Source organism: Pyxicephalus adspersus, chromosome 3 (genome assembly GCF_032062135.1).
Source record: "Pyxicephalus adspersus chromosome 3, UCB_Pads_2.0, whole genome shotgun sequence".
NCBI classification, from domain to species: domain Eukaryota; kingdom Metazoa; phylum Chordata; class Amphibia; order Anura; family Pyxicephalidae; genus Pyxicephalus; species Pyxicephalus adspersus.
Genome location: NC_092860.1, coordinates 112,141,372 through 112,164,933, shown reverse-complemented (window position 1 = coordinate 112,164,933; position 23,562 = coordinate 112,141,372). Strand labels below are relative to the sequence as shown.

The following is a 23,562-nucleotide window of genomic DNA, read 5'->3' as shown; positions in this document are numbered from 1 at the left end:
GCAGCGCTGTACAAAGTCCATAGTTGTGTCACTAACTGTCCCTCAAAGGAGCTCACAATCTAATGTCCCTACTATAGTCATATGTTGTCTAAGGTCAAATTAAGGGGAAGCCAATTAACCTAACTGCATGTTTTTTTTTGGATGTGGGAGGAAACCGGAGAACCTGGAGGAAACCCACGCAGACACGAGGAGAACCTGCAAACTCCATGCAGATAGTGTCCTGGCTGGGATTGTGCTGCCCATTTTTTAGTTATTGTTAACTGCTTGTGGTTGATACATATTATTTATTTGAAATATTTCTGATCAGAGACTGAAAATGAGGAGATTCATAGCAGCAAGCAGACCATGGAAGGGGGAAAGGGGTACTGTATTGATTGTAGGAGCAGAACTGCCACAACTTTGTACTTATTCACAACAGTCAGCTTGTTTCTATTCCCAGAGTTCAGGGCATCAGTTAATATACCTATAAATCCGAACAGCTCAATTTGAACATTTGTAGCATGACATCTGACATCTGACATTTGTAGTTACCAATAGGACAATAATTAAAATGTTTTCAAAAACATTTCCATTTCAAAATTTGAGTTAAATCTCATCTAAGCATTCATTTTTCAGACTATCCAGCTAACAAATCCAGTGGTCTAGTGAACCTAGAAAGACACCAAACACCAAAGTAATATTGATCGTTGACTTGATCAGAATGTTCATGTAGTGTTCCCTGTATAATATTACACTCGTAAGATCAGTTAGGGTTGACTCTGATTTTAGCTTCCATGCTGGTTTCATATTTCCATACCTAATTAATGTTATAAAAATCTACATCCCATCAGTCAAAATGACTAAAGCCGTGTACAAATGTTCAAATATTAATTTTTAAAGTGAAAGATCCCTGTACACGAATTGCTTGGCAGTAGCCAAGCCCCTTAAGGGACTACAATAATTCTCATTGATGGTCAGTTGTTTAGTTATCCGGCACAACGGATTGGTAAACAACATTGTGTGATATCTGTAGTCATGGTGGATTATCACCCTATACAATCACAAACAATAATTTTTCTAGCTACGAAAATCTGTCATCTGTTTGGAGCTTGCGTGAAACACATGGCCAGTGTCAAGTTAAAGAATGCAGTAAACAAGAATGGCCTGTTTTTTGAAGCACAAAAGCATCTGACAAACCTTTTTTAATGTGGAATGGACTCTTTAGATGTGAAAAATACCAAAGTAGTTAAATCATACTGTTCACAAGGTTATAACTCATTTTTAGCAAACAAATCCTTAAAATGATTTTTAATGTGTTTTATTAGTTAAGCCCTAATGACAGACATATAGGAATTGGTACACATACCATAGAACTACTAGTGTTTGGTTTACTTGCCAATATTTGACAAGCAGGAAAATATAAGACAGTTTCTGGGGGTGACATAATCCTCGGTAACTTCTGAAGTTTAAGACTAAGTTTAGACTACACAGCACATAATATTTTTTAGAGAAAAACAGTCTGTGTGCGTCTTTATTATTCTAGTCATTATGTGACCATCAGAGGTCTGTTTGTTTGCTCATTCTTTACTTAAATACATGTTGATCTGTCCGATGCTTGGAAAATCAGAAACATAGTTTAAAATAAACACATATTACAAGTCCCTGGAGTAGAATTCAAGATACACAGATCAAGTTATTACAAGGCAAAGTATGCAGTTCATAGATAGCTTCTGTTTTATGAGGAAGGAGGTAACACAACCAAACCATTGTCTGCATTTACCATTTACTGGCATAGCACAGTGAAGGGCTTGCAGACTAAAATTTTCCTTTGTACTGTTATTTAGAGACATTTAGAATTGTAGTAGTGTGAGTAAAGATACATAAACATCTACCCAGTTATCATTTTGTTACAAAAGTAAATGATCATCAATACTAAAATATGTCACCACAACTAGCCACAGCTCAGAATGACTGGCAAGTCCATTGCTTCACCTGCACATGCCCTACAATCAATGCTTGTAGTAAAGTTAAATAAAACTTCAAGTATATCCAGTGTTGGAAAATTTACCTTATTACTGTTCTTTGGACACTCACTCTTAGTTCGAGTGGCAGTGGTCATCAGAACAAACACAGAGAGCAGATCTACAGTACAGTATGGACACAGACAGCAATAAAATGTCCATTGTCATTATATCTATTATATATATCTTGTAAAACAAAAATGTTGATTTTATATGCACTTTAAAGCAAAATCAGTAGAATTTCTGACTTTGGTAGAGGTGTATAGCATTCGTAGTTCAGTGATTTTACTTGGTTGCCTGAAGTGGCTATCTAAAAAAGTTCAGACACTCTTAGTGAGTTGTGTAACTCTTATCATCTGGGTCTGTTGTTTGGTTGTATGCAATGTAATAAATAAGTTGTATTGTTAACTTCCTTTATGTGGTTTCAGAATTTCCTTTAATTTTTAAAGAGAAAAAAAGCAAAGTATTTTATGTTTTATTTTGGCATATTGACATGTTATCATTTCAATTTGATAGGAATACAAAGTTTCCAGCTTTGAACAGAGACTTATCAGTGAAATTGAGTATCGCCTGGAACGTTCTCCTGTGGAAGAATCGGATGATGAAATAGAACATGGGGATGAATCTGATGGTACCCCTCCTGAATTTGAAACAAAACTGCGCCACTTCAAAATTTTCGAAGGAATGCCAGCCACTTTCTCATGCAAGGTGACTGGCAATCCAAAGCCAAAGGTATGAACATTTTCTCCTATCAGCAAGCCTGTAATGCTCATGACACACAGTGGGCTTAAAGACTGTTTATAAAGCAGAAAAAGGTTTAGTAGAGGTGTCATCCCATAGCCACTAATGGGGTTTAGCAGGCTATCATTTTAGGGTAGGATAGAAGGAGAATTATATTTTTTATAGCAAGTCAATCCAAAATGTTGGGTGATCTCGAAAACAAGAATAGAAAAAACATTTCTTCTCACCTCCATTTTTGTCTACAAAACAGAATGTGAAGAGAAATCTCTTTACTTTCTGCAGAAAAAAGGCACCGTTGCTATGTGCAAGGGGTCTAACTATTCACAAAGTAGAAAATATTTGGCTTTAGATATAATTAATATACTATGCATCCTGTTTTATACAGTGTGCTGCCTGTTGTTTTACTCAGTATTGCCTTCTATACCTTTTGCACACACTGTGGAGTCCTTGATCTGATAGTTTGCATTGACTTAATGACTCCTTGACTGAATTTTCCCCTACAAATCCCTTCATCATCGTCACCGAGCGGATCCACGTTTAAATCAGAAATCCTCAGCTACAGCTGCATCTTATCAAGATTTAAGTGCCGTATCTGTCTGTTTGTGATTTAAAAGGTGTCAGAAATAAGGAGTTGGGAAAATGTATAGAATATTCATATGATAGACTGTCATAGTTCCTTCTTGTACAAGATTAATGTGTAGCCTGCATGCCAGATGTAAAGCTTTTATCAAAGATTAAGGCACATGTGTACATTGAAGATTTGCAACATACACATTGTGTAGCAGGACAAATACCATGAAATCTTTTAGGATTTCTTGAAAATAAAAGTGTCACAGTATGTGATGCACCATTTACTTTTTCTTAGATGTTTACAATGCACAAGAAATCATTAACAATAGTTATTGCCCACAAAGAAAGTTATGTTTCTAGCAAACCCATTCAACCATTAACACAATGGAGCTAACTTTAAGTGAAAGCTTATTGAAGAACTCTATCAAGAGAGACTACAGAGATGTCAATAAAGTATCAGATTTTTTACTATTCAAAAGGGATAGACTCCTACAGGTTTTAATACTACCTATTTCCATTCATTCAGGAGTTTGTACAGTGAAACCACCAATTAGATTTTGAAAACCTGAAACCTCATGTACATGTACAATTATTAATAAATGTGTTTCTATACATTTATATTAAACTGAATTAAAAAAAGACATTTTGAACTACCACAGGGTACAGATTCCAGTGGGATTTATTTCTATATTAAGCTTTGCTTACAATACACTAAAAACTTAGCACTAACACTGTAATATTAACAAACTGATAAATTGCACTCTCTATTTGTGTTTGTTGGACATAACTGCAACATTGCTTAATTCATATTTTGCGATGGTTTATGTATCAGAGCAACAAACTGTTGAAAAGATTAAAACTTTGTGGAATAAGATTGGAAAAGAGAGCGAAGGCTTGGAGAGGGAAATCTCCTGTCAATGGTGATGTGAATGCTTACAAATAAATGGTTATTGGGCCTTTTTTCACTGTGTCTGTTCTTAATAGACGTAAATGGTGGAATAATCATATAATGGTGTAAATACAGGTATGTGGGGTGGTACTTTTCATTATTCTTGAATATGGGTTATTGTACATTGCACATTGCTCCATGTCCCTGTTGAATATCCTTAATGGCAGTGAACATGTTTGCTTCACTTTGCTTAGTACATAATAAGCATGGCTTAGTAGAAGCCGGTTGAGTTCCAATGTTCTGTTTCAAATTCCCTGGCTTGGAAGAGGCCATTGTAATGAGTTACTACATCAGGAAACCATTCAGGAGGAAATTGTAAACACATGGGATTCCCTTGTTTTCTATAAAATAGTCACTTAAGAGGCCATTTGTATGTCACTTTTTGGTTTGATTGTTTCCAAGAGTCACATAGGGCTCGAATAGTTACATGACAACTAGGTAATCTATTTGGAACAGGCATACGAAAGGCTTGTAGGCTTTTAGCAGTCAGCGCACAAGAAAAAATTCTTATCTGTGTCACAGAAGCCAGCCAGATTCTTACTCACATTTTGAATTGAAATTAGAAGTTTTGATTGGATAATGTGTCTTACAAACCTATCCATGTATATATTAGGAAAAATAAACCTTGAGGCATGTTACACAAAAGGTTTTGTAACATCATTTGTTGGAATTTTTTAAAGCATATTTACTTCCCACTATTTTATATGGTGATTAGTGGTTGGGTACAAAGTTACTGTTATCTGGTTGCAAAAGCTGTCAAATCAGATACAAATTTTTGTAAACTCATGTAATCATCAACCACTGTAATACGTCTTGTAATTTTTTAGCCAGCTGTAGCTGCAGATGAAACTGAGGAACAAAATTGGTTTTTACGCTCATGAGGGAAGAAGTTTAATTTTTGGGTGTCTGATAGTAAGGCCAGTTTTTGGTGTCTGAATGAAAAAGGCCAGCTTTAGATGTATGCAGGAAAAGAGCTGTTTTTTATGTCTGATAAAAGAGGGTACGTTTTTAGGTGTCTAAAGGCAAAGGAATCGTATTTACATGTCAATAAAGTGTTAGTTTGAAGGTGCCTAAGGTAAACGGGTTGCTTTTTAAGGCATCTAAAGGAAAGGGGTTTGGCCTTAGATGTCCAACAAGAAAAAGTCGGTATTTCATGTCCAAGAGAAAAGGGTTGGTCTAGAGGTGTTGCTTGTTGGTTTTTTTCCAGATAAATGCTGTAGTCTTTTACTCAGAGATTACTCCTATAAACAGTGGCTTGTTTAAACTGGCATGAAAAAGTAAGAATTGTTTTAGTATTAGCAACTAGTTTTTAACCAGCTATATTAATAGTATCAAGGGAAAACTGTGGTAAATGCATTTAGTCATTTTCCAAATAGGTTTTATTTGAGGTTTTCCTGTAATATACATACTAATTCACTTTTTCTAAGCACTATAATTAAGTCTCTAATGAACAATTTAAAAGTAAATGTATTTACTGGCTTATTGACAAGCTATAATATAAAAGCGTCTTTCAAACAATTAAAAAGCATTTTACAGTTGTCAATAGCATTTCAGTTTAATTATATTTTTATAGGATTCATTTTCTAATTTGCAAGTTTTGTTGTGTTTGGAAAGATGTGATGTATTGGCCGTTCTCCTCAATAAATGTTTAATGTTCCATTTTAGAAAAGGATTTCAGTAGGTGGTGTGGAAGAAAAATACAGCCTTTATTTATTGTTCACAGAATTTTGCTTGCTCTGAATGGGGCCTTTCTTCTTTTCTCATGGCACTTCAGAAACTTGAGATCAATAAATATCACAAAGGGGTATTTCTAATCCCAGGGAAAATTATTAGTGCTGTAAGACTGCAATACACTTAACACACATAGCAACGGTATCCTAAAAACCTGTTTATTAGACAATATGCTAAGCATTCCAGTGTAAACTGTAAGAATTCAGGCGGGCGTTGGACTTGCCTTCCCATGGTTTAAAATAGCTGGTAGATATAAAGAACAATAAGTCTTATGTTACTACCAGGTGCTGGCAATGAGGTTAGAGGGGTCAGAGCAAAGATTAAATTGTATGTTTTTCTTTTTCTTCATATTTTTCATTGATTGATCATTTCTGGATATTTGTGCGTAAGCAAAACAACTGCAAGGGGTCTCAATGTAGGACATCAGGCAACAACCAACATTCTGATCCCTGATCTCTTAAGTTTTTTCTTTTATACACAGTATAGTTACATGGTAATTGTGAAAGCTGACAGCACCTTGCCAAGAACAGCACATCCTGAGGTTTGCAAAGATATTCAGTGCATAGCACAGCAAAGTCTTTTTAAAACAGATGGTATTCACATATCAGCATCCATCTTGTATCCCAAAAATAAGATGTTTATTCCACATTTCATGACAGTGGGTGAGGCCATACAATTCCTTGTTATATGCTCCAACATCTAAATAAACTTCTAGAACTATTCAAATAATCTGCTAATTTAGCCCAATTTTCAAAAACATTAATTCCAAACTTCCTACAGCGTTTTTAGGCTTTGTGATCATCATCAGTTCTGTGTATGGAGACCACAACTTCTATGGAGTAGGGCATGGAACGCTACAATACAGTAAAACCAAAACAAAGTTATGCTGAAAATCAATGGCCCTGATTTATTTTAGCTCTCCAAGGCTGGAGAGGATACACTTTCATCAGTGAAGCTGGATGATCCAGCAAACCTGGAATGGATCTGGTCCGGGATATAAAACATTTGCTAGAAAATAACAAATGACTTTGAAGAAATCACTTCCTGGTTTGCTGGATCACCCACCTTCACTGTAAGTGTATCCTCTCCAGCCTTCAAATAAAGGAGAGCTTTAATAAATCAGGGCTAAAGCGTTTTGAAACACACACCCAATTCCATCAAATTTTACAAGTATAAAAATATTATTCTTTATTTTAGGACTGCTTAGAACCACACAAATCATTCTATTATACCCTTAAGCCTAAATGCACATATAGAATCACTGGTGTATGATGCAGATATAACCTCAGATATATTATAATGATACCTTTTGTTAATGAGTAGCTAGGGAAGAATGCTTTCAACCTTCTGTTAGGCAGGCACTGCATTTCACTGAAGGAAGATGTCTTAAGTATTTTAGCATTTCACTTTTATAAGGTAGGGAATGATCTCACCAAAGAAAATTTCTTTTTTTTTACTCATAACAAATCACATCAGATGTCAACAGTATCATAACATAGTTTATTTAAAGTAAGCTTAGAGCTGGAGTAGTGATGTGCTCAAAGCAGCTAAGCAACTTCATAGCAGCTTTTTACACTGGGTTCAGAGTCAGTCACTTAAGATTTCTATAGGTTACTCCATGCATTTGTAATATAGTTATATGGATTCTGAATATCTTTTTGTATAATGTCTTGCAGTAGTTGTCTGATCAGTCTGGCAGAACAAGAGAGTGCGTAATATTCAATCAGCAGGATATTGAATCATCTCGGAAACATTTGGATGTCCAGATCAAATCTGGCAGGATATCAGTGCTGACATCTGACAAAAGTGCCAGTGCGGCCAAAAGTATTATTAGTGAGCTGATCTTAATTTCCAGATTAGTGACACAATCAGTTATATATTTACTGTTACCCTCCTCTATGTTGCTTCTGGTTACATTGCTGGATAAAAAGAAACTATGAGCTGTTACATATATGCATGCTTTTATTTTCTGCACCATACAAAAATCCTCTATGACTATTGTAGATACCTGTTTTACCTTTTTTTTCCAATCATCTATAGCTGCAACCAGTGTTCATAGTAGTGCAGTATCTCCAACGTTATACCATCTCTTTCACATTTATCTCATAAGCAGATTTAAAGAAAAAAAAAAACTTTGTTTCTATAAGGTTTCTTTAAGTAAAGTGGGACTTTGGGCCTGTCACAGCCCAATGATTGCATGTTATATTTAAATCTAAAAACAAAAATTTAACAGATAGTTGTCAGCAATGCTAACTGATAGGAGTCAGCAGAATTATTACTTTTGCACTTATAAAATACTACAATACACTTTTAATGGTATTTATAACAGACCAGAAAAAGTGTTAATCAATGCAAGTTGCATTTGCTGCAGAACTTGTTTTTGGGCAGAAACAGTAGGACTTAGCTCAGAAATGTTGTTCTATTGATTGATTCCTTCATAAATATTTATTCATATTTGCACTCGAATGGTAAAAAGCAATATATTATGACCTCAAAGACAAAATCCAGACTTTCCCATCAAAGTTGTTGTAAAAGTTGTTTTTGGAGACTGGACAAAATAATGTGGGCCTAGAAGTGGCTTCTTTGTTGCTATTTGTGTTTTTTAACAATCCTCATCACAAAATCTCTGGATTATTGCCTAGGGTTTCTTTGATAAAACAACAGAAAAGGACAAGTGACATCATCGTCTGTTTTAGGGTCACAGAACTCAATTATATAGCTCTCACCGAGTAGAACACTTGTGAATCTAATAAAAAGGTTCTCAAAGCAAATCAACTATTGCATATATGTATAGTAATGTTACTTTATATGACATTTATTACTGAGCTATATAATGCCTGAAACATAAATTTATATTCAAAGACATTATAATATTAATTACCATGAATCAGTGGATGTGTATTTAATATACAGAAGTATTGATGCACCCACAAGGTCTAAACACAACATTTTGTAATACATTATTACTTTTATTGCTTTAAGAGGCCTATTAGTACCAAAGAACATTTTTATGTACTCATGTTGCTTGAGGGAAACCATGATTATTTTAGGTCTTGACTTTGATCCAGAACCCTCATTGTCTATATTGTGCATAAATCACACAAGTGTGAGTTTTCTTGTATGTCTGAGTGGTATTAGTAATGTGTTTATGCTAAGTGTACTTTGGCGATTGTCCTTATCTTGCCTAATGGGAGTTTATTAGTACTGGTTGAGATGTTCTTTGTGGACAATGCCACTTGACCTTAGGGGGTGGGGAAAGACTGTGATGAGGGGCAGAAGGACAAGCTCACATCCCTGTGCAAAGGGACTGTAATGGCAGGTAATATACCACCAATCCTTTGGGGAGCTGGACAAAAACAATAATAATAATTTTAGGTGTTTGCAGCTAATCTGAAACCAAAGTGCTACCTAAAGGCCATGTGACACTAAAAACTATGAATCTTTCACTTTTTTTTCTTGTGTTTGTAACATGCTGAAGAATTGTTGCTGTAACTGACTACAATGCTTGTCTAGGCAGCAACAGATCACTGGCGTGCCATGTTCATTATTATTTAGATATATATGCTTGCAAATGTTAGATATTAGATATGCAAATGTGTGCCAGTCAATGTCTTTGAGCTACATGAACAATACTTTTTACTTTATTCAAACTGGTTAGCTAATGTTAAAATGTTTTTCTATTGCAAAACCTGGAATAGATCATGTAGGATGTTCTTTGCTGCTGGAGACACAAAGAGAAAGCAGTGTGCTTATGTAGCCCCAGGCCAACAAGGTACACTTAATGCTAGTCATGGGGATTTGTTGTACTTTTATCTTTGGCCAGTTGCATGATTCATTGTCCTTATAAAGGCGCAGTAGTAGAACATGGCCAGGGAGATGAAAAGCTCTTGTACTGAACCACAATCAACCTTGTTTCCTTGTTTCCATTAGTAGGACATAAGGAGTCTGCTCCTACTTTTTTTTTCATTCAGTTTTTTGAAATGACTTAGTAAAGAAGTCGTTTTCGCTTTTGTCTGTTTCCTCTTTACATACCTATCAGGTTTATTTAAATTGTGAAAGATATTAATTTCATCAGTGAGGAATTAGCAATTTAAAGACTGCAAAACTGCAAATACCCTGACTTGCTTGATTCAAGAAAAGGAATAGTTATCTCACTTGAGTATAACCATAAAGGTCCAAAGGTCAGGATTTACAAGGTCTCAGTGAGAACTTTTAGATGGTGCTGCTTTGCATCATTTAGCCACTGCACCTGAAATGACAAAACAGATTAACCCCACAGCTTTTAAACCAGCAATGGGTGCAGACTTGAAAATCTGGTAAAGTGACATGTCACACACACACACCATGATCACAGAGTAGGCACACCCAGAGGGTAACTTGGTTTACCTGGGCCCAATAAAGTTTTGAGCTTGACACAGATACTGTATGTGTGGCCTGTCATTTACCCTCTGTGCACAGCACATGAAACCTGTGTAAATATAAAATCATATCTAATTATTTGGTTGATGCAATATTTGCAATACATTACCTGAATATTAGTAGAACTGTACTGACATTTTTTTTAGAAAGCATTTATACTACAGTTCCTGTTGAATTTCCTAAAGAGAGGCCAAAGTAAAGATTCTCTTGGAAAGATCATTCATCCCTGAGTCCAATTTCATGCCATTTGTGCCATTTGTGTGGAATGCATGGGATGCCCACAGATTTAGGACGCCTTGTAACCTTTTGGAGATTAGCATTCTTGGCAATGCTTAAATCCATTTTTCTAACTGGTTAAAAATAGCGTTTGGATCAGCTTGTTCATTTGTTTGATATGTTAAACTGAAGCAAAGTAAGTGTGCAGCTGCCTTAAGTTTCAGCTGTTACGCCTAAGAATTAACTATGCCTTAATCTGCTGCCACTGGTATCTTGTATAAATATTCTGTTTTACCCTACATAATTAATAATAACTATTACTTTTTAATCTGGATCTGCAGATATATTGGTTTAAAGATGGGAAACAAATCTCTAAAAGAAGTGAGCACTATAGAATTCAGAGAGAACCTGATGGGACCTGTTCCCTCCACACCTCTGCCTCCTCCTTGGATGATGATGGGAACTATACTGTCATGGCTGCCAACCCACAGGTAATGTAACATTAAACCATGACTTGTTTGCTTTCACAATCTGACATTAAGTCATCATTAATAATGCCAAGTCAACCACATGAATACAAATTTGCATGAACATGACCAGGACATGTGATCGCTTATCATTAGCTTGTGTTTCCTTCTAAAATTTCTATGGCAAGCAGCGTGGATTTTTCAAATTGTATTTTGTGTAGAAACACTTTTTGTATTATACTATACACAATGTTTGTAGTGTGCAATGAATGGTGTTATCTTTTATATAAAATGGGTCCACTTTTTCAATCAAGTGTGGACTCGTGCATAAAGTATCAGTTACTTTGAGTAGTAGAAGCCTTCAAGCTGATGGTTACCTTATACACTGCTAACCAGTGGGGAAAGGGATGAGGAGATGGCACTGCCTTGGTAATAGGCATGACATTTTACATTTAGTTTTTATTGAATAACTGCTGCACTCAGATCAGGATCAGATTTTCTTTTTTGCCTTGAAACATTGTCTACTAGCTTGCATAATGCAATTTTAGTTTAGTAAACTGGTTTATATTACACGGGATTTTTCTTGCAAAGATTAATTTTTAAGCCTATGTTTCAATAATTGCTCCTTATTAACATTCTCTGTTTGAGTTATCCTGCATCACATTCTAATATTCTCATTTTAAATCTCAAACCTCTGGACTGCATTCGTGGAAGATCCAAGACATGATTCCTGTGTGACTTAAGGGAGATCAGTTAAAGTGAATTTTGTATCCACTTAAACTGACTGGAGTGCCAAGAGAAAAACACAAAAAGGATTAAATTCTAAGCAAATAAACTCTTGTCATTGCTGTGTACAATAATCCAAACACAAGTGCTGTGTTGTGTTTCTAAAGCTGCTAGGTTACAGGTTCTTGGCGTTTAGAAGGGCTCTATGTTCCCATTTTTTTTTCTAAGGATTCAAGAAGGGTCAGCAAGTGTTGACCCATAATAGTTTTTTCAAGCCCAGCGATCCTCTCTGGCTCTCTCTCCAGTTACCTAGAGAGCAAAAACTTTCTTATTCTTGAGATATAACATATCCATTATACTTCTGCAAGTCATCATTGTTTTTCATTTAATCACTACCAGATATTGTTAAGTAATGACCAAGTCTCACACTGATATTTGGAAGGGGGGCCAAGTACAGTCCACCTCTTAGCCACTTGAGGGTCACCTGAAAAATAATCTTGGCAAAAGAGAAAGGCAGGGTAGGCAACCACCTTTACTATTTTTTTTTGGGTTTGTTAATCTTACAGTTGATTGTACAAGTTCCACAGCACTCTTACTTACAGGATCATTACACTTCATATACTGATATGATTGAATGTCGATAAGAGCTTATATTTGATGGGTAAATGCATCCTGCTTTTAGGTGCTTTCTCCTTTAATTGGACTTCAGTTTAAGATGCTTCTGATCATTTTTATTTCCTAGACTTGTGCATTTGAGCTACTCTTGCCCTCCTAACAAGCTTTTACTTTGGCTGCTGCATCAACCTAATTTAAGCTGCTTCTGCATTCCTATTGACTAGTATGGGAATATATGCAATTCTGGCTTTAACAAAAGCCCATTGGCACAGACCTTTATATTTTGTGACATTCTTAGATCTCAAATATTCATTACACCTCAAGTCAAGGAGTGTCTCATCAAGCAATGACCTTTATAAAGTAGCCTGTATCATATGTATGCATCACAACATACTTGCGGATTATAGCACACACCTACCTTTTTTTTGGATTCCTGCAGCAAAATGTTCAGGATCTGTCATGACTGCAACCCCTGAAGCTGCCATTTTCACTGCTGAGTCGGCTGGGTCCATCACAATCCTCTTCAGTAATTGAGTAACATTGTCTTCGGCTTCTAGGTTTATTCTTGGTGGTTCCAAGAATAAAGCTGGGCGATACACAGCATGGCACATGCCAAAAAAAAAAATACCTCCCAGTGACTTTTTGTACTTTACTTCCACTTTAAGAGGCATTTGTCACTGGCCTGAGGCATCCCTATTTTTATTTTTTGCATAAATGGTGATCTTTCTGCACAAAACATTTTGCTGTCTTTTGAAGTTAGTTTATTTTTCTACCTTCATTGTCACACTGATAAGTAAACAGCTGTATAAAGTGAAATGCTTACACATCAGATACTTTGTGTCTCTTCATCATCCTGCATCACCCTCTAGACTAAACTTTAGCCATGGAAAATAGTATAGCACACACTTAGTGTATACAGCTATGAACCAAGTGTTTGAAATATATATTTTTCCAGATGTGTCCCTTTTACCATGTCTATATCAAGATATTTTATATAGTATAAATAGGTCATTCTAGGACAGTATGTTAACTGATAAATTATAAGGAACTTTGTTTTGTGCAAATCTGCTAAATAGCAAATTATTCTAAATACTTTTTAATGGTGTATACATTAAATAAACTAATTTCATAATGCTGCATAAGCAAAACATGTTTTATTCTAAAGTTCAGTTTAAACGTTTTGGAAATGACTGAAAAAGAAAAAAAATTTATTTGGACTTTTATAGAAAGGCAGGTAGCAAACAAAAACTGATACATTTATGTGGTTTAAAAAAATACTTAAAGCAGAACTAAAGTTCCACTTTAAAAAATTGGGATCGGGCAGTGCTTTATTGCAGAAAAGGAGAGACAATGGTTTTTCTGCAGTGAGCATTCTTACCTAACTGATCGCTCGCTCAAGCTGTCAAAATGTTGGTCAGTCCCAGTGCTCAACCAACCAGGATGGCCAAAGATCGCAACAAGGAAGAAGATGGCAGCGCCTTGGGACAGAATGGGCACAGGTGAGTATAACCTGAAGGTATATTGCTTGCCAAATACCATACATACATTCATCTACATTTGCTCATAGCTATATGCAATTTCTTACAGGGTTTCCCTATTGAATGTTATGGAATGATAAATATTTTGTTGCTTTCTACAGGGCCGAGTTAGTTGCACTGGTAGATTGATGGTGCAGGCTGTAAACCAGAGGGGAAGGAGTACCCGCACACCCACAAACCAGTCTCACATTCGGAGGTATGTTCAGACACTAATTGTTCACACTACTAAGGTAAAAGAAATGCACATACTGTTTGCCCAGAATCTTATTATTTTTCACTGAGCACAGCTTTCTATGCTGGATTTAGCTTTGATCATCAGGACCTCCCATTGTGTGTGTAGTTAGCTACTTACTAGTTCCGCGTTAATTGGGTACCAAGCATACTGTATGTGTAGGCAACTTGAGAACAGACTTCAATATGGAGAAGACCTGTACAATCCCAAGTCATTGGTAGCCATAACCCTCAAATGTTCCTCCTTACATGAAAACAACTTCAAGGAAGCCTGCAATGTTGGTTGTTATCGCTGACCATTGTTGACCTCAGTTTCCCAAAATTTTCCCTGGCTGTTATGAAGAAACATACTTGCAGATAAAAAGTTTGAATTTAAAGTTTACATCTGCAAGCATGTTTCTGGATCTTCCCAGTTTGTATACTTTAGCTAGATCAATAATGCAGATAGCATAACACCAGGCAACTACAATTTTCATCAAGGCAGCCCTTATATTTTTGTTAAGACAAGATTAAATGAACTATAACATGTTTGCTCCAATGCTTTGACCAGTGTATGACCTAAAAGAACCCCTAACATTGTGTAAATAATGAAAGTTCTTTAATTTGGAAAAAAAATCCTGTGTGCTGAGGACATGGTCAAGGTACCACCATTTCTTTACTCCAATATGTTCCTGATTTTATTTCCTAAGTCACAGGTTTAAAACCTGGAACAAACTACATTTTTTTACATTCCTTTTATGATAGCCTATAAAATATGGAGTGGCTTCATATTAAACATTTCTTTGTTACACAATAGCCTTTAATGTAGAAGACATTGAAAAAGTAATTGATTTTTGAAAACAATATGGTACATTGAAATTGTTAAAATTTCATCTGAATCATCTGGTTTTCCATTACTTTAAATAGAAAAACATTACTCAGACTTGTGCTGTATATACTGCAGTTGGTATGTATCACAAATTATTTATATGGTGTCTTACCACAGAGCTTTGAAACAATATCCTGGGATATTTTTGTATAAACTACAGAGCTTTTGGCCACCCAGCATTTCTGGCTGATAGTATCATAGTCTAGTTTTTTAACTGCACAAAATACTTGAAGAGCCATTACTACATCATGTATTTCTTTCTTCCTTCTTGTGTACTAGACCTCGATCTCGGTCAAGAGATAGCGGAGATGAGAATGAACCCATCCAAGAAAGATTTTTCCGTCCACATTTCTTGCAAGCTCCTGGTGATCTCATAGTTCAAGAAGGGAAGCTTTGTAGAATGGACTGCAAGGTAATAACCCTCATATATATCAGTATTATTGGTGATATTCTTGAGTGGCCAGTAGTATTTTTTTAGGAACAAAAAACAATAACTCAACGCACTATTCCACCCAAGATCTTTTTTATTGGGGATGTGACTACTGCAAAGATCCCCATTAACAAAATAGTTGCTTTAAACTCTTTCTGAAGTTAGCAGCATTGGATGACCATCCAAAACAGTTGCATGCCCTTTGATAACCTGTAATTGTAACACTGTAAAAGAACTATTGTAAAAACATGCACATATTGGACTTTGAACTGGCTACATTTGAAAACTACATTAATAAAATTACTGGCTAAGATGACTGGGTTTCAAAACTGCAATAAAAAGCTAGCAACATTCCCTCCTCTTGACAGTAGACACATTTGGTAGAGTGGGATGGTTATGCTATACATATACCCGACTGCCGCCTTGTAGTATTTAACCATCAATACGTTGGACCGAATGGGCTGCATATAACCTGACGTGTTTCACCAAATAGGCTTTTTCAGGGGTGCGATTAAGGCAGTAGTATTCTAGATGAAAATGTAATATGTGAGTAAGGGAGTATATTCTGGTATAGTATATACAATACAGTATAATCTTTGCATGTATAGTAAAATATTCAATACAAAAAATACAGGTCAGCATGAAAAAAATGTTTTTGAAAACATTAAAACATAGTGTTTTAAAGCAGAATATACATAATTACCATAATGCTAAGCAGTCATATCATGGCCTATTGTTCACAGTTTAAATGGCATATCTCAGCATTGAATAATACCTATATGGTTCACATATACATATGAATACTAGCTAAATATACTGATAGTAGAGAGGTTTAGGTAACCCTTACTGTGGCTGTGGTGAAAGTGCGTTCCAAGTGAAGTTATAGAGAGTTGCTGTGTTGATGACCAGGCTGGATGTACCTTTGTCAGATATTGTTTAAATGTTAGTATGAGTCAGGATCAGAGAGTAAAAGTAATATCAGGTATCAATGGTGGAGTAGAGCGTATAACTTACTTTCGGTTGAAAAAGGGTAGGTGAGGTAGGCAAGGACTTTGCACAGTAGGTCAGAGACCTATGGTAAGGACCTAAGGGTTGTTGACAAGAATAGAGTAGGGTTTGCTCATTCATCAAATAGGAGTGGTCCCTAGGTAGGATATATAGTGGTTTGAAACAACATATCAAAATAATAATAATAAATAAATAAAGGCTTTTTCAGATATATGTATGGAGAGTCTTACCCAGAATGATAATCTGGTAGGATTCCTTTTCCTTCTCACAAAAAGTTGTTCAAGAAATGGATATATGGCATACCAGAGATCTACAGTAAGATAGGTATAATGGGGTGAGCTTTTGAGCTATTGAAATCTAACCAGCTGAAAATGTAGAGAATATTTACCTGGAGGGGTAACAGAGAGGGTGATAGTTGTTGGGACTAGCTAGACTTGCCAGACTTGCTAGAGTACTAAGAGAGAAATTCAGAAAAGGGTTTTTGTAGAGGTTAAAGCTTGTTGCAGCTATGGGGATTTCAATCAATCAAGGTGTATGCACTGCAGGTAAGATTGCTCTTACCTGTGGTGTGTAGAAATGACCAAAGGACGTCTGTCCAACAGCAGGAGGCTGTCAGGGAGGTAAAGCCCACCAAATAAAAGCATGGGGGGGTGGAGCCTCACAGAGTCCGGTATCAGGATAGGCTCCACACGGGGCCAGTGCAGGCTCAGTGCCGAGCACATAGTGGGTGGTGTTGTCCCACAGCAGGGATATTGGGGATTCCCTATGCTATCATCAGAACTCTCGTGCTGCTGGCTTTACCCGTAGATTGTCGAGTTTCGCCAAAACGGTTGACCCCATTCTAGAGAATGGGTCATACGGGGGAGCAATAGGCCGTCATCGGGGGCGTTTAGAGAGCGTCCCCTATGCGGACAAACGTACACCCCAGGTAGGCGCTTTGTCCCTTGTACGTTCCCAGGGGAGCAGTGGAATAACCGTGGATGATGGTGTCTTGGGATTGCCTATACAGGCAGAAAAAGTTTTTTTTAAAATGGATATGGTATATTCAGGTTACAATGTGAGTGTGGTCAGTTTTGCACAGATGATGCTTCAAGGAATTTAGTTTGCTTCAAGAATTGCATTGGAAATATTGTGGTGTGCAGTCACCTTTACACACGTTGTTAAAGGATAGCCTGTCATACAAGCACCTATTTATGAACTAGTACATTTAATCTATTTTAATGCAAGTCAGGTATTCTCCCTGTTTCTGACATCCTTTTATAAATGGTATCTCCTTTCATTCTGGGCTCATTTTGGTGCAATATCACCACACGTTTTTACAACTGTTGGCACAGGGGTGTCAAACTCTGGCCCCCAATGTAATTTTTTTTGTCCCCCAAAAGAATTCTAAATATGATTTGCAGCTGACCCGCCACTGCATTGAAATAGTGCTGCTACTACAATTCCTGGCATCATTCGCGTCTTTAGACAAGTGGGCTCTCTGCCTATGCGTGGCCCCACATTAGACGCAAATAATGCCGGGAATTTTAGTAGCGGCCTTATTTCAATGAAGAGGGAGTTTCAGCAGCAGGCCACTCAAAGATTTAGCTCTGAAATGTAACTCCCCCTCAGCTGTAGTTTTCTTTGCTACTCCAAGGCATGGAGTTGAATGTTTGGAATGTCATAGAAGAATATTGTTAGCCTGTGCAAAAAGGTTACCATTGAAATTAATTTTAGAAGGCTACAAATAGAGAAAAGCATAAGATTTTTTTTCTAAATTACATTTATTTAATGACTTTTTCTCTATTACAAGCTTGTTCCAGATTGAATGTGAAGCAAAATCTCTTTGTTTCCATATGAAAAGGGTTTATATCTAATGAGAAGGAAAAAATTCCTAATTTTTTTCAATAAATTTCAAGGTTGGCCAGTGACTTTGTCTTAAGTTTTTAATTTTGGCCCTCTGTGTACTTGAGTTTGACACCCTTGTGTTAGCACAACAGGTGACCACCCGCCTTTGTTTTCTGGAAGCTAAACCACCACTGGAGGCAAAAATATCATAGGATGTTTCTGCATGATTAATAAGATGTAGGAGGAATTCAGAAAGTTAAACATCAGGGGAATGCAATTAGAGATTATTGGCACATGTGTAATGAGGTAATGCTTCAAAGAGAGAATTGTTCTGCATTTCTTCCTGCTTCTTAAAACCTTCCCATGGGAAAGGAAACTTGAGCAAATCCTGTGACAATTATAATAAGAGAGCAGGTAATAGATCCAGACTGTGTTGAAAGACAAATTAGCAGCCCTTGCCTTTTGTCACTTAAAGCTGCTTAGTAGTACGTTAAATCCCATTATTTATAAACAGTGAAATCAGCAGTGGCACTGAACCGTGACAGTGATTGCATTTACAAGAGAAATATTGTGATCGGCGCGTGCAGATTGATGCATTCATGATACACATTTATCACCAACAAACAAGCTACCAGGCTGGTAGATTGGATTCATGTATGTGAAGGACAAGAGCCAATGCTAGCAAATGAGCCAGCCTGTATCAATTGCACATCAAAGTGTTGGTGCATACTGAATATACAGTATATGTGTTTTTTATAGATGCATAGGACTCCCAAAGTACTCTGAATAACTACAGACAGCACGGCAAACAAAGGTGTGCCAACTCCCTCCCTCCCTGAAAACCTCATACTAAGTTGTCTGATAAGTAGAAGTCACTACTGAAATGATTGATTGCTGTAATTAATTACATCTGTTGGCCGAAGAAGACATCATATTATTGGATTTTTTCATATTTACCTGTGTAAATAAATGTACATTCTTTTTTTAAGGAAGTTGTTTTAGTTTTGACTAAAGGGGTGCATGGTCGGCCACACTGGACGGTGAACCACCAGTTGGGAGAGGCTTTTTTTACATTTTTTTCCTAATATCTAACTGCTATCTTGTAATAGTATCATCATTTCTACCATGTAGCATTTTAGTGTAAGCAACAGTTTATGTGAATGAAACAAATAGCCTAATTACCTGTAAATCCTGTAGGTGAGTGGATTACCAACCCCTGACCTGAGCTGGCAGCTGAATGGCAGACCTGTCCGTCCAGACAACAATCACAAGATGCTAGTGCGTGAAAACGGAGTGCACTCCCTGATCATTGAGCCGGTGACCAGCAGAGATGCTGGGATATATACCTGTGTGGCTTCAAACCGCGCTGGGCAGAACTCATTCACCCTGGAACTTATTGTTGCTGGTAAGTGATTTTTTTTTCCAAGATTTTCACTGTTAATATCAGAAGCTTGTATTTCATTTAGATATATGACCATTGTTACTCTGGAGTTGAAAAAACAGTATTTAGGAAATATAATTCCTTAATAACCCAATAAATCCATCTGAATACAGAGATTTCTGTGCTGTCAATTAAAGCTCCCTAATAAATAGCATGTTGGGGAGTATAAGCAGCACAGTGGAACACAGAATATAATCAAAAACTTTTTCCAAAGTGATGCATTCCAGTGTTCAGTATTGTTTAGATTTAAACAACAAAATAAATATTCTTGAGTCACGCAATAGCTTATGTGTTTTCTGATTGAAGATGGCTAAAACAGAGAAAGAGAGGGAGAGAAGAAACAGAAAAGAGAGACACAGCTGTTCATGCCGATCAGTTATATTTCCACTTACCCATTCTTCATTTCTGACAGCTGTTTAGAGAAGGTTATACCTAAAGAATATGTAAACCTTGAATGACACTTAGAGACTCTATTTAAAAATGTTTCATCCAAAAGTCATGTAAATTGTCTCCAATAAACAAATAGATAAATATTGCCAACCCCTAGGTGTTAATATGATGATAAATAGAAATAAAGAGGAGTTTTGTTTGTCTAAATAAAAATTGTAATAGCATCACATATTGTGAAAAAGTAATAATGCTCATATTTACATGAGAAATAGTTCCCAGTTCCACTTTTTCCGGTGGAATTAGTTGGGATATCCTTCTAAACCAAACAGTTTCTATAGTTCTCTCCTAAATTATGAATCTATAGGGAAATGTTTCCAACAGAACAGAGTCTCAACGTGTTTCACCCACTTGGGCTTCCTTAGGGGAGAATATAAGACATATATGAACTGTTAATAGAAATATGTATAAAGAAAAAAACATGTTACACACACACACTTGCTGCTGATCCCCATTTTGACCCTTCTGGACTCAACAACTATATAGTCTTGACTCGATAATAGGTTATGTTACATATGAACAAAGGTGATGTCTGATTTAAAGGAAATCCTCTCTAAAGTAAGCTGAGGTAACTATTGAGATAGAGAAAAACTTACGTTTACTTCATATAAAAAGGTTGTATGGTTGAAATTAAGCAAACATCTTCCAATTCTCAATCTATAAGAAAAAAGGAAGTTTATGGAAAAATAAATTTCAGGATTGAGGTTACCGAATATAATACATATGGTTTGTACACGTGCTCTTATAATAGGCAGTTTCAATCTTTAGTACAAAAATCAGATTTTTTATAAGGAATGACTCTCATGTTGTAGCACATTTCCTCCTTTAGTCTCAGCCTCTTCATTGTGAATGTTCATTGTGTAACTATGGTGACACGGCATAAAAATCCGCTGTTTTCTGTCCACCAATCCAACATCAAGGATTGGGGACTCCCAGTTTCTTTTTTGGCACAAATATTACAATTCACAGCTATTTCAGTGCATTTGGTTTACAATATCTGGTTATATGAAAAATGCTGCCAGATCTGGAGAGGCAGCCGTCTTTACTGTGCACTTGTACATAGCGGCACCTCCAGAACTTTTTTAGCCAAGTAAAATCTATTCACAGGCTGGAAAGTATTGCACTCACTCTGTAGTAGTTCCTGGCAGGGTTTCCGTGTATTTAGAATGGTTTTTAGCACAGGCTTTTTTTTCTACAATGGAAGTAGATACTAATTAACCCTTTTCCCATAGACAAGTATACAGCTTGCTACAAGTCCAGATTAGCATTCCTGGCTTCATTTATTGCATAAGTAACATTTAGTTTTAGGAAAATCTGCAGAAGTGTTTATTTTGTTCATACATTTGCAACAGAGGTGCAGGAAAAGAGGCTGCAGCTGTAAGTAAACATTCATGGGACTTGAGGAGCTATGGAGCTAAAATATATCAAATTCTCAAATATGGATTGCCCGTGTTGCATGTAACATAAGTAATCATATGATTTTCTGTTGGAGTCTGCTTTTTTTGGGGCCACACATACAACACTAATGTGATGTAATCTGAGTGAATAATAGGGCAAATTTTTTGTACATTGAACTGTAAATCTTCAGGGAATTAGGGTTAACTAAAATCCTAACTACAAACCTTTGTGGTAATGCAAAATTTTATTTTATGACTAGTTTATTAAATTACTAGAATATTGTTTTGGTACAAAGCTTCTTTTTTAATAAAAAAAATCAGCGGTGTTACAAAATGTTGGCATAAAAAACAATAAAATAAATTTTCTAAGGGAAGAAGAATTTAGGTAAAAAGCATTGGGGTTAACCACTGATTTATTAAAGGGCTAATTCCCTGGGAATTCCAAGGAATGTTATTCCCTGATTGCCATAGTGCATAGAGGTGGCATGTTTTCCCTGGTAAATGACGTACATCCACACAGTCATTCACAGGATCTAAAACAAAGACATGATTTATCAGACCAAGCCACCTTCCACTCTTTCATGGTGCAATTTTATTGCTTGTGTGCCCACTATAAGTGCATTTAGCTGTGCACAGGTCTGTGTGTTCTGACACCTTCTTCTAATGTGCATCATGGAGTTTTTTTCAGCAATTTGTTCCACAGTATTTCCTCTGGGGAATTGGATCAGATGGGCAAGCTTCCCCCACCCCTACACATTGGGTACTGATGACCATGTTGCTTGGGCACTGGTGGTCATTTTTTAGATTCATATTAATCACTGCATATTTGGAACACCTCTGGAGGACCTGCTGTTTTGGAGATGCTCTGACTCTGTCATCTAGTCATACCAATTTGGCCTTTGTCAATGTTGCACAGATTCTTATTCTTAATTAATTAAAGTAATAATATTTGGTAATAGCTTCTGCCTGTTGTATTTCCTAACAGCAAGAGATGCCCACAAGCCACCTGTGTTTTTAGAAAAGCTTCAGAATACAGGAGTGACAGAAGGATATCCAGTGAGGTTGGAATGCCGTGTCTTAGGAAGTCCCCCACCACAGATATTCTGGAAGAAGGAAAATGATTCTCTGACATACAGCACAGACAGAGTCAGGTATTGGTTCACTTACATCAAATTTTAGATTACCACATATGAAATGTTAAAGACAGATGTGAAAAAACAAGCTGTTTTTGACATAGTAGTGTGAGATTACTCAAAAGCATTTTATAGTAGACAGTCTATTCATCCCTGCTGATTGATATGTCAAATAGCTGCCCAGCTGGCAGTCATCCAACTTACATACTTATCTGACATCTAGATGTAATTGTAATCTAGGTTTTGGTATGTAAGCTCTTGGACTATAGTGTGCTAATGTTCAAAACACAATCATTCACCCATGTATAAGTGATAGGACTGTCTTCTTTTCATTTTCAAACCTTTCCCACAATCACAAAACAAAAAAAAGGATTTTAGTTTCTTCATGCAACATGGTTTTCCCTTTAGGCACTGACTCCTGTATATTGTATATAAAAATTAGAAATAAAAATAACTGATTTAGCCATAATTTACTAAAACTATATGCAAATAATTTTTTCTCGATTGAGCGTGTGATATTAATAAGTACTTTTTCTTTTCTCAGCATGCATCAAGATCATTATGGTTACCTGTGCCTACTGATCCAAGGCACCACCAAAGAGGATGCTGGCTGGTATACTGTGTCAGCAAAGAATGAGGCCGGCATTGTGTCCTGTACTGCAAGGCTTGATGTACACAGTAAGTTTACAACCCGATAACCTACATGAACTGGCCATTTGAATTTCACTGCTAACTGGTGTTAATGTCTTGGATAATGCCAGTATGTCATACTGTTCATGGAAACTGTTTCCAGAGACCCAAATTTAAC

The 23,562-nt window shown here is 36.4% G+C and overlaps 1 protein-coding gene across 5 annotated transcripts in view; it reads left to right on the top strand.

The window, feature by feature from the left end:
• The window catches only part of PALLD (palladin, cytoskeletal associated protein), a 200,237-nt gene that overhangs the window by 173,262 nt on the left and 3,413 nt on the right, over positions 1-23,562 (top strand). For all 5 annotated transcript variants that reach the window (XM_072406027.1, XM_072406026.1, XM_072406028.1 and 2 more), the window contains 7 exons: positions 2,517-2,732; positions 10,968-11,117; positions 14,074-14,168; positions 15,351-15,483; positions 19,534-19,741; positions 22,607-22,772; positions 23,299-23,432. In XM_072406027.1, coding sequence (XP_072262128.1) covers positions 2,517-2,732; positions 10,968-11,117; positions 14,074-14,168; positions 15,351-15,483; positions 19,534-19,741; positions 22,607-22,772; positions 23,299-23,432 — 1,102 coding nt within the window. The remainder of the gene's footprint in view (positions 1-2,516; positions 2,733-10,967; positions 11,118-14,073; positions 14,169-15,350; positions 15,484-19,533; positions 19,742-22,606; positions 22,773-23,298; positions 23,433-23,562) is intronic.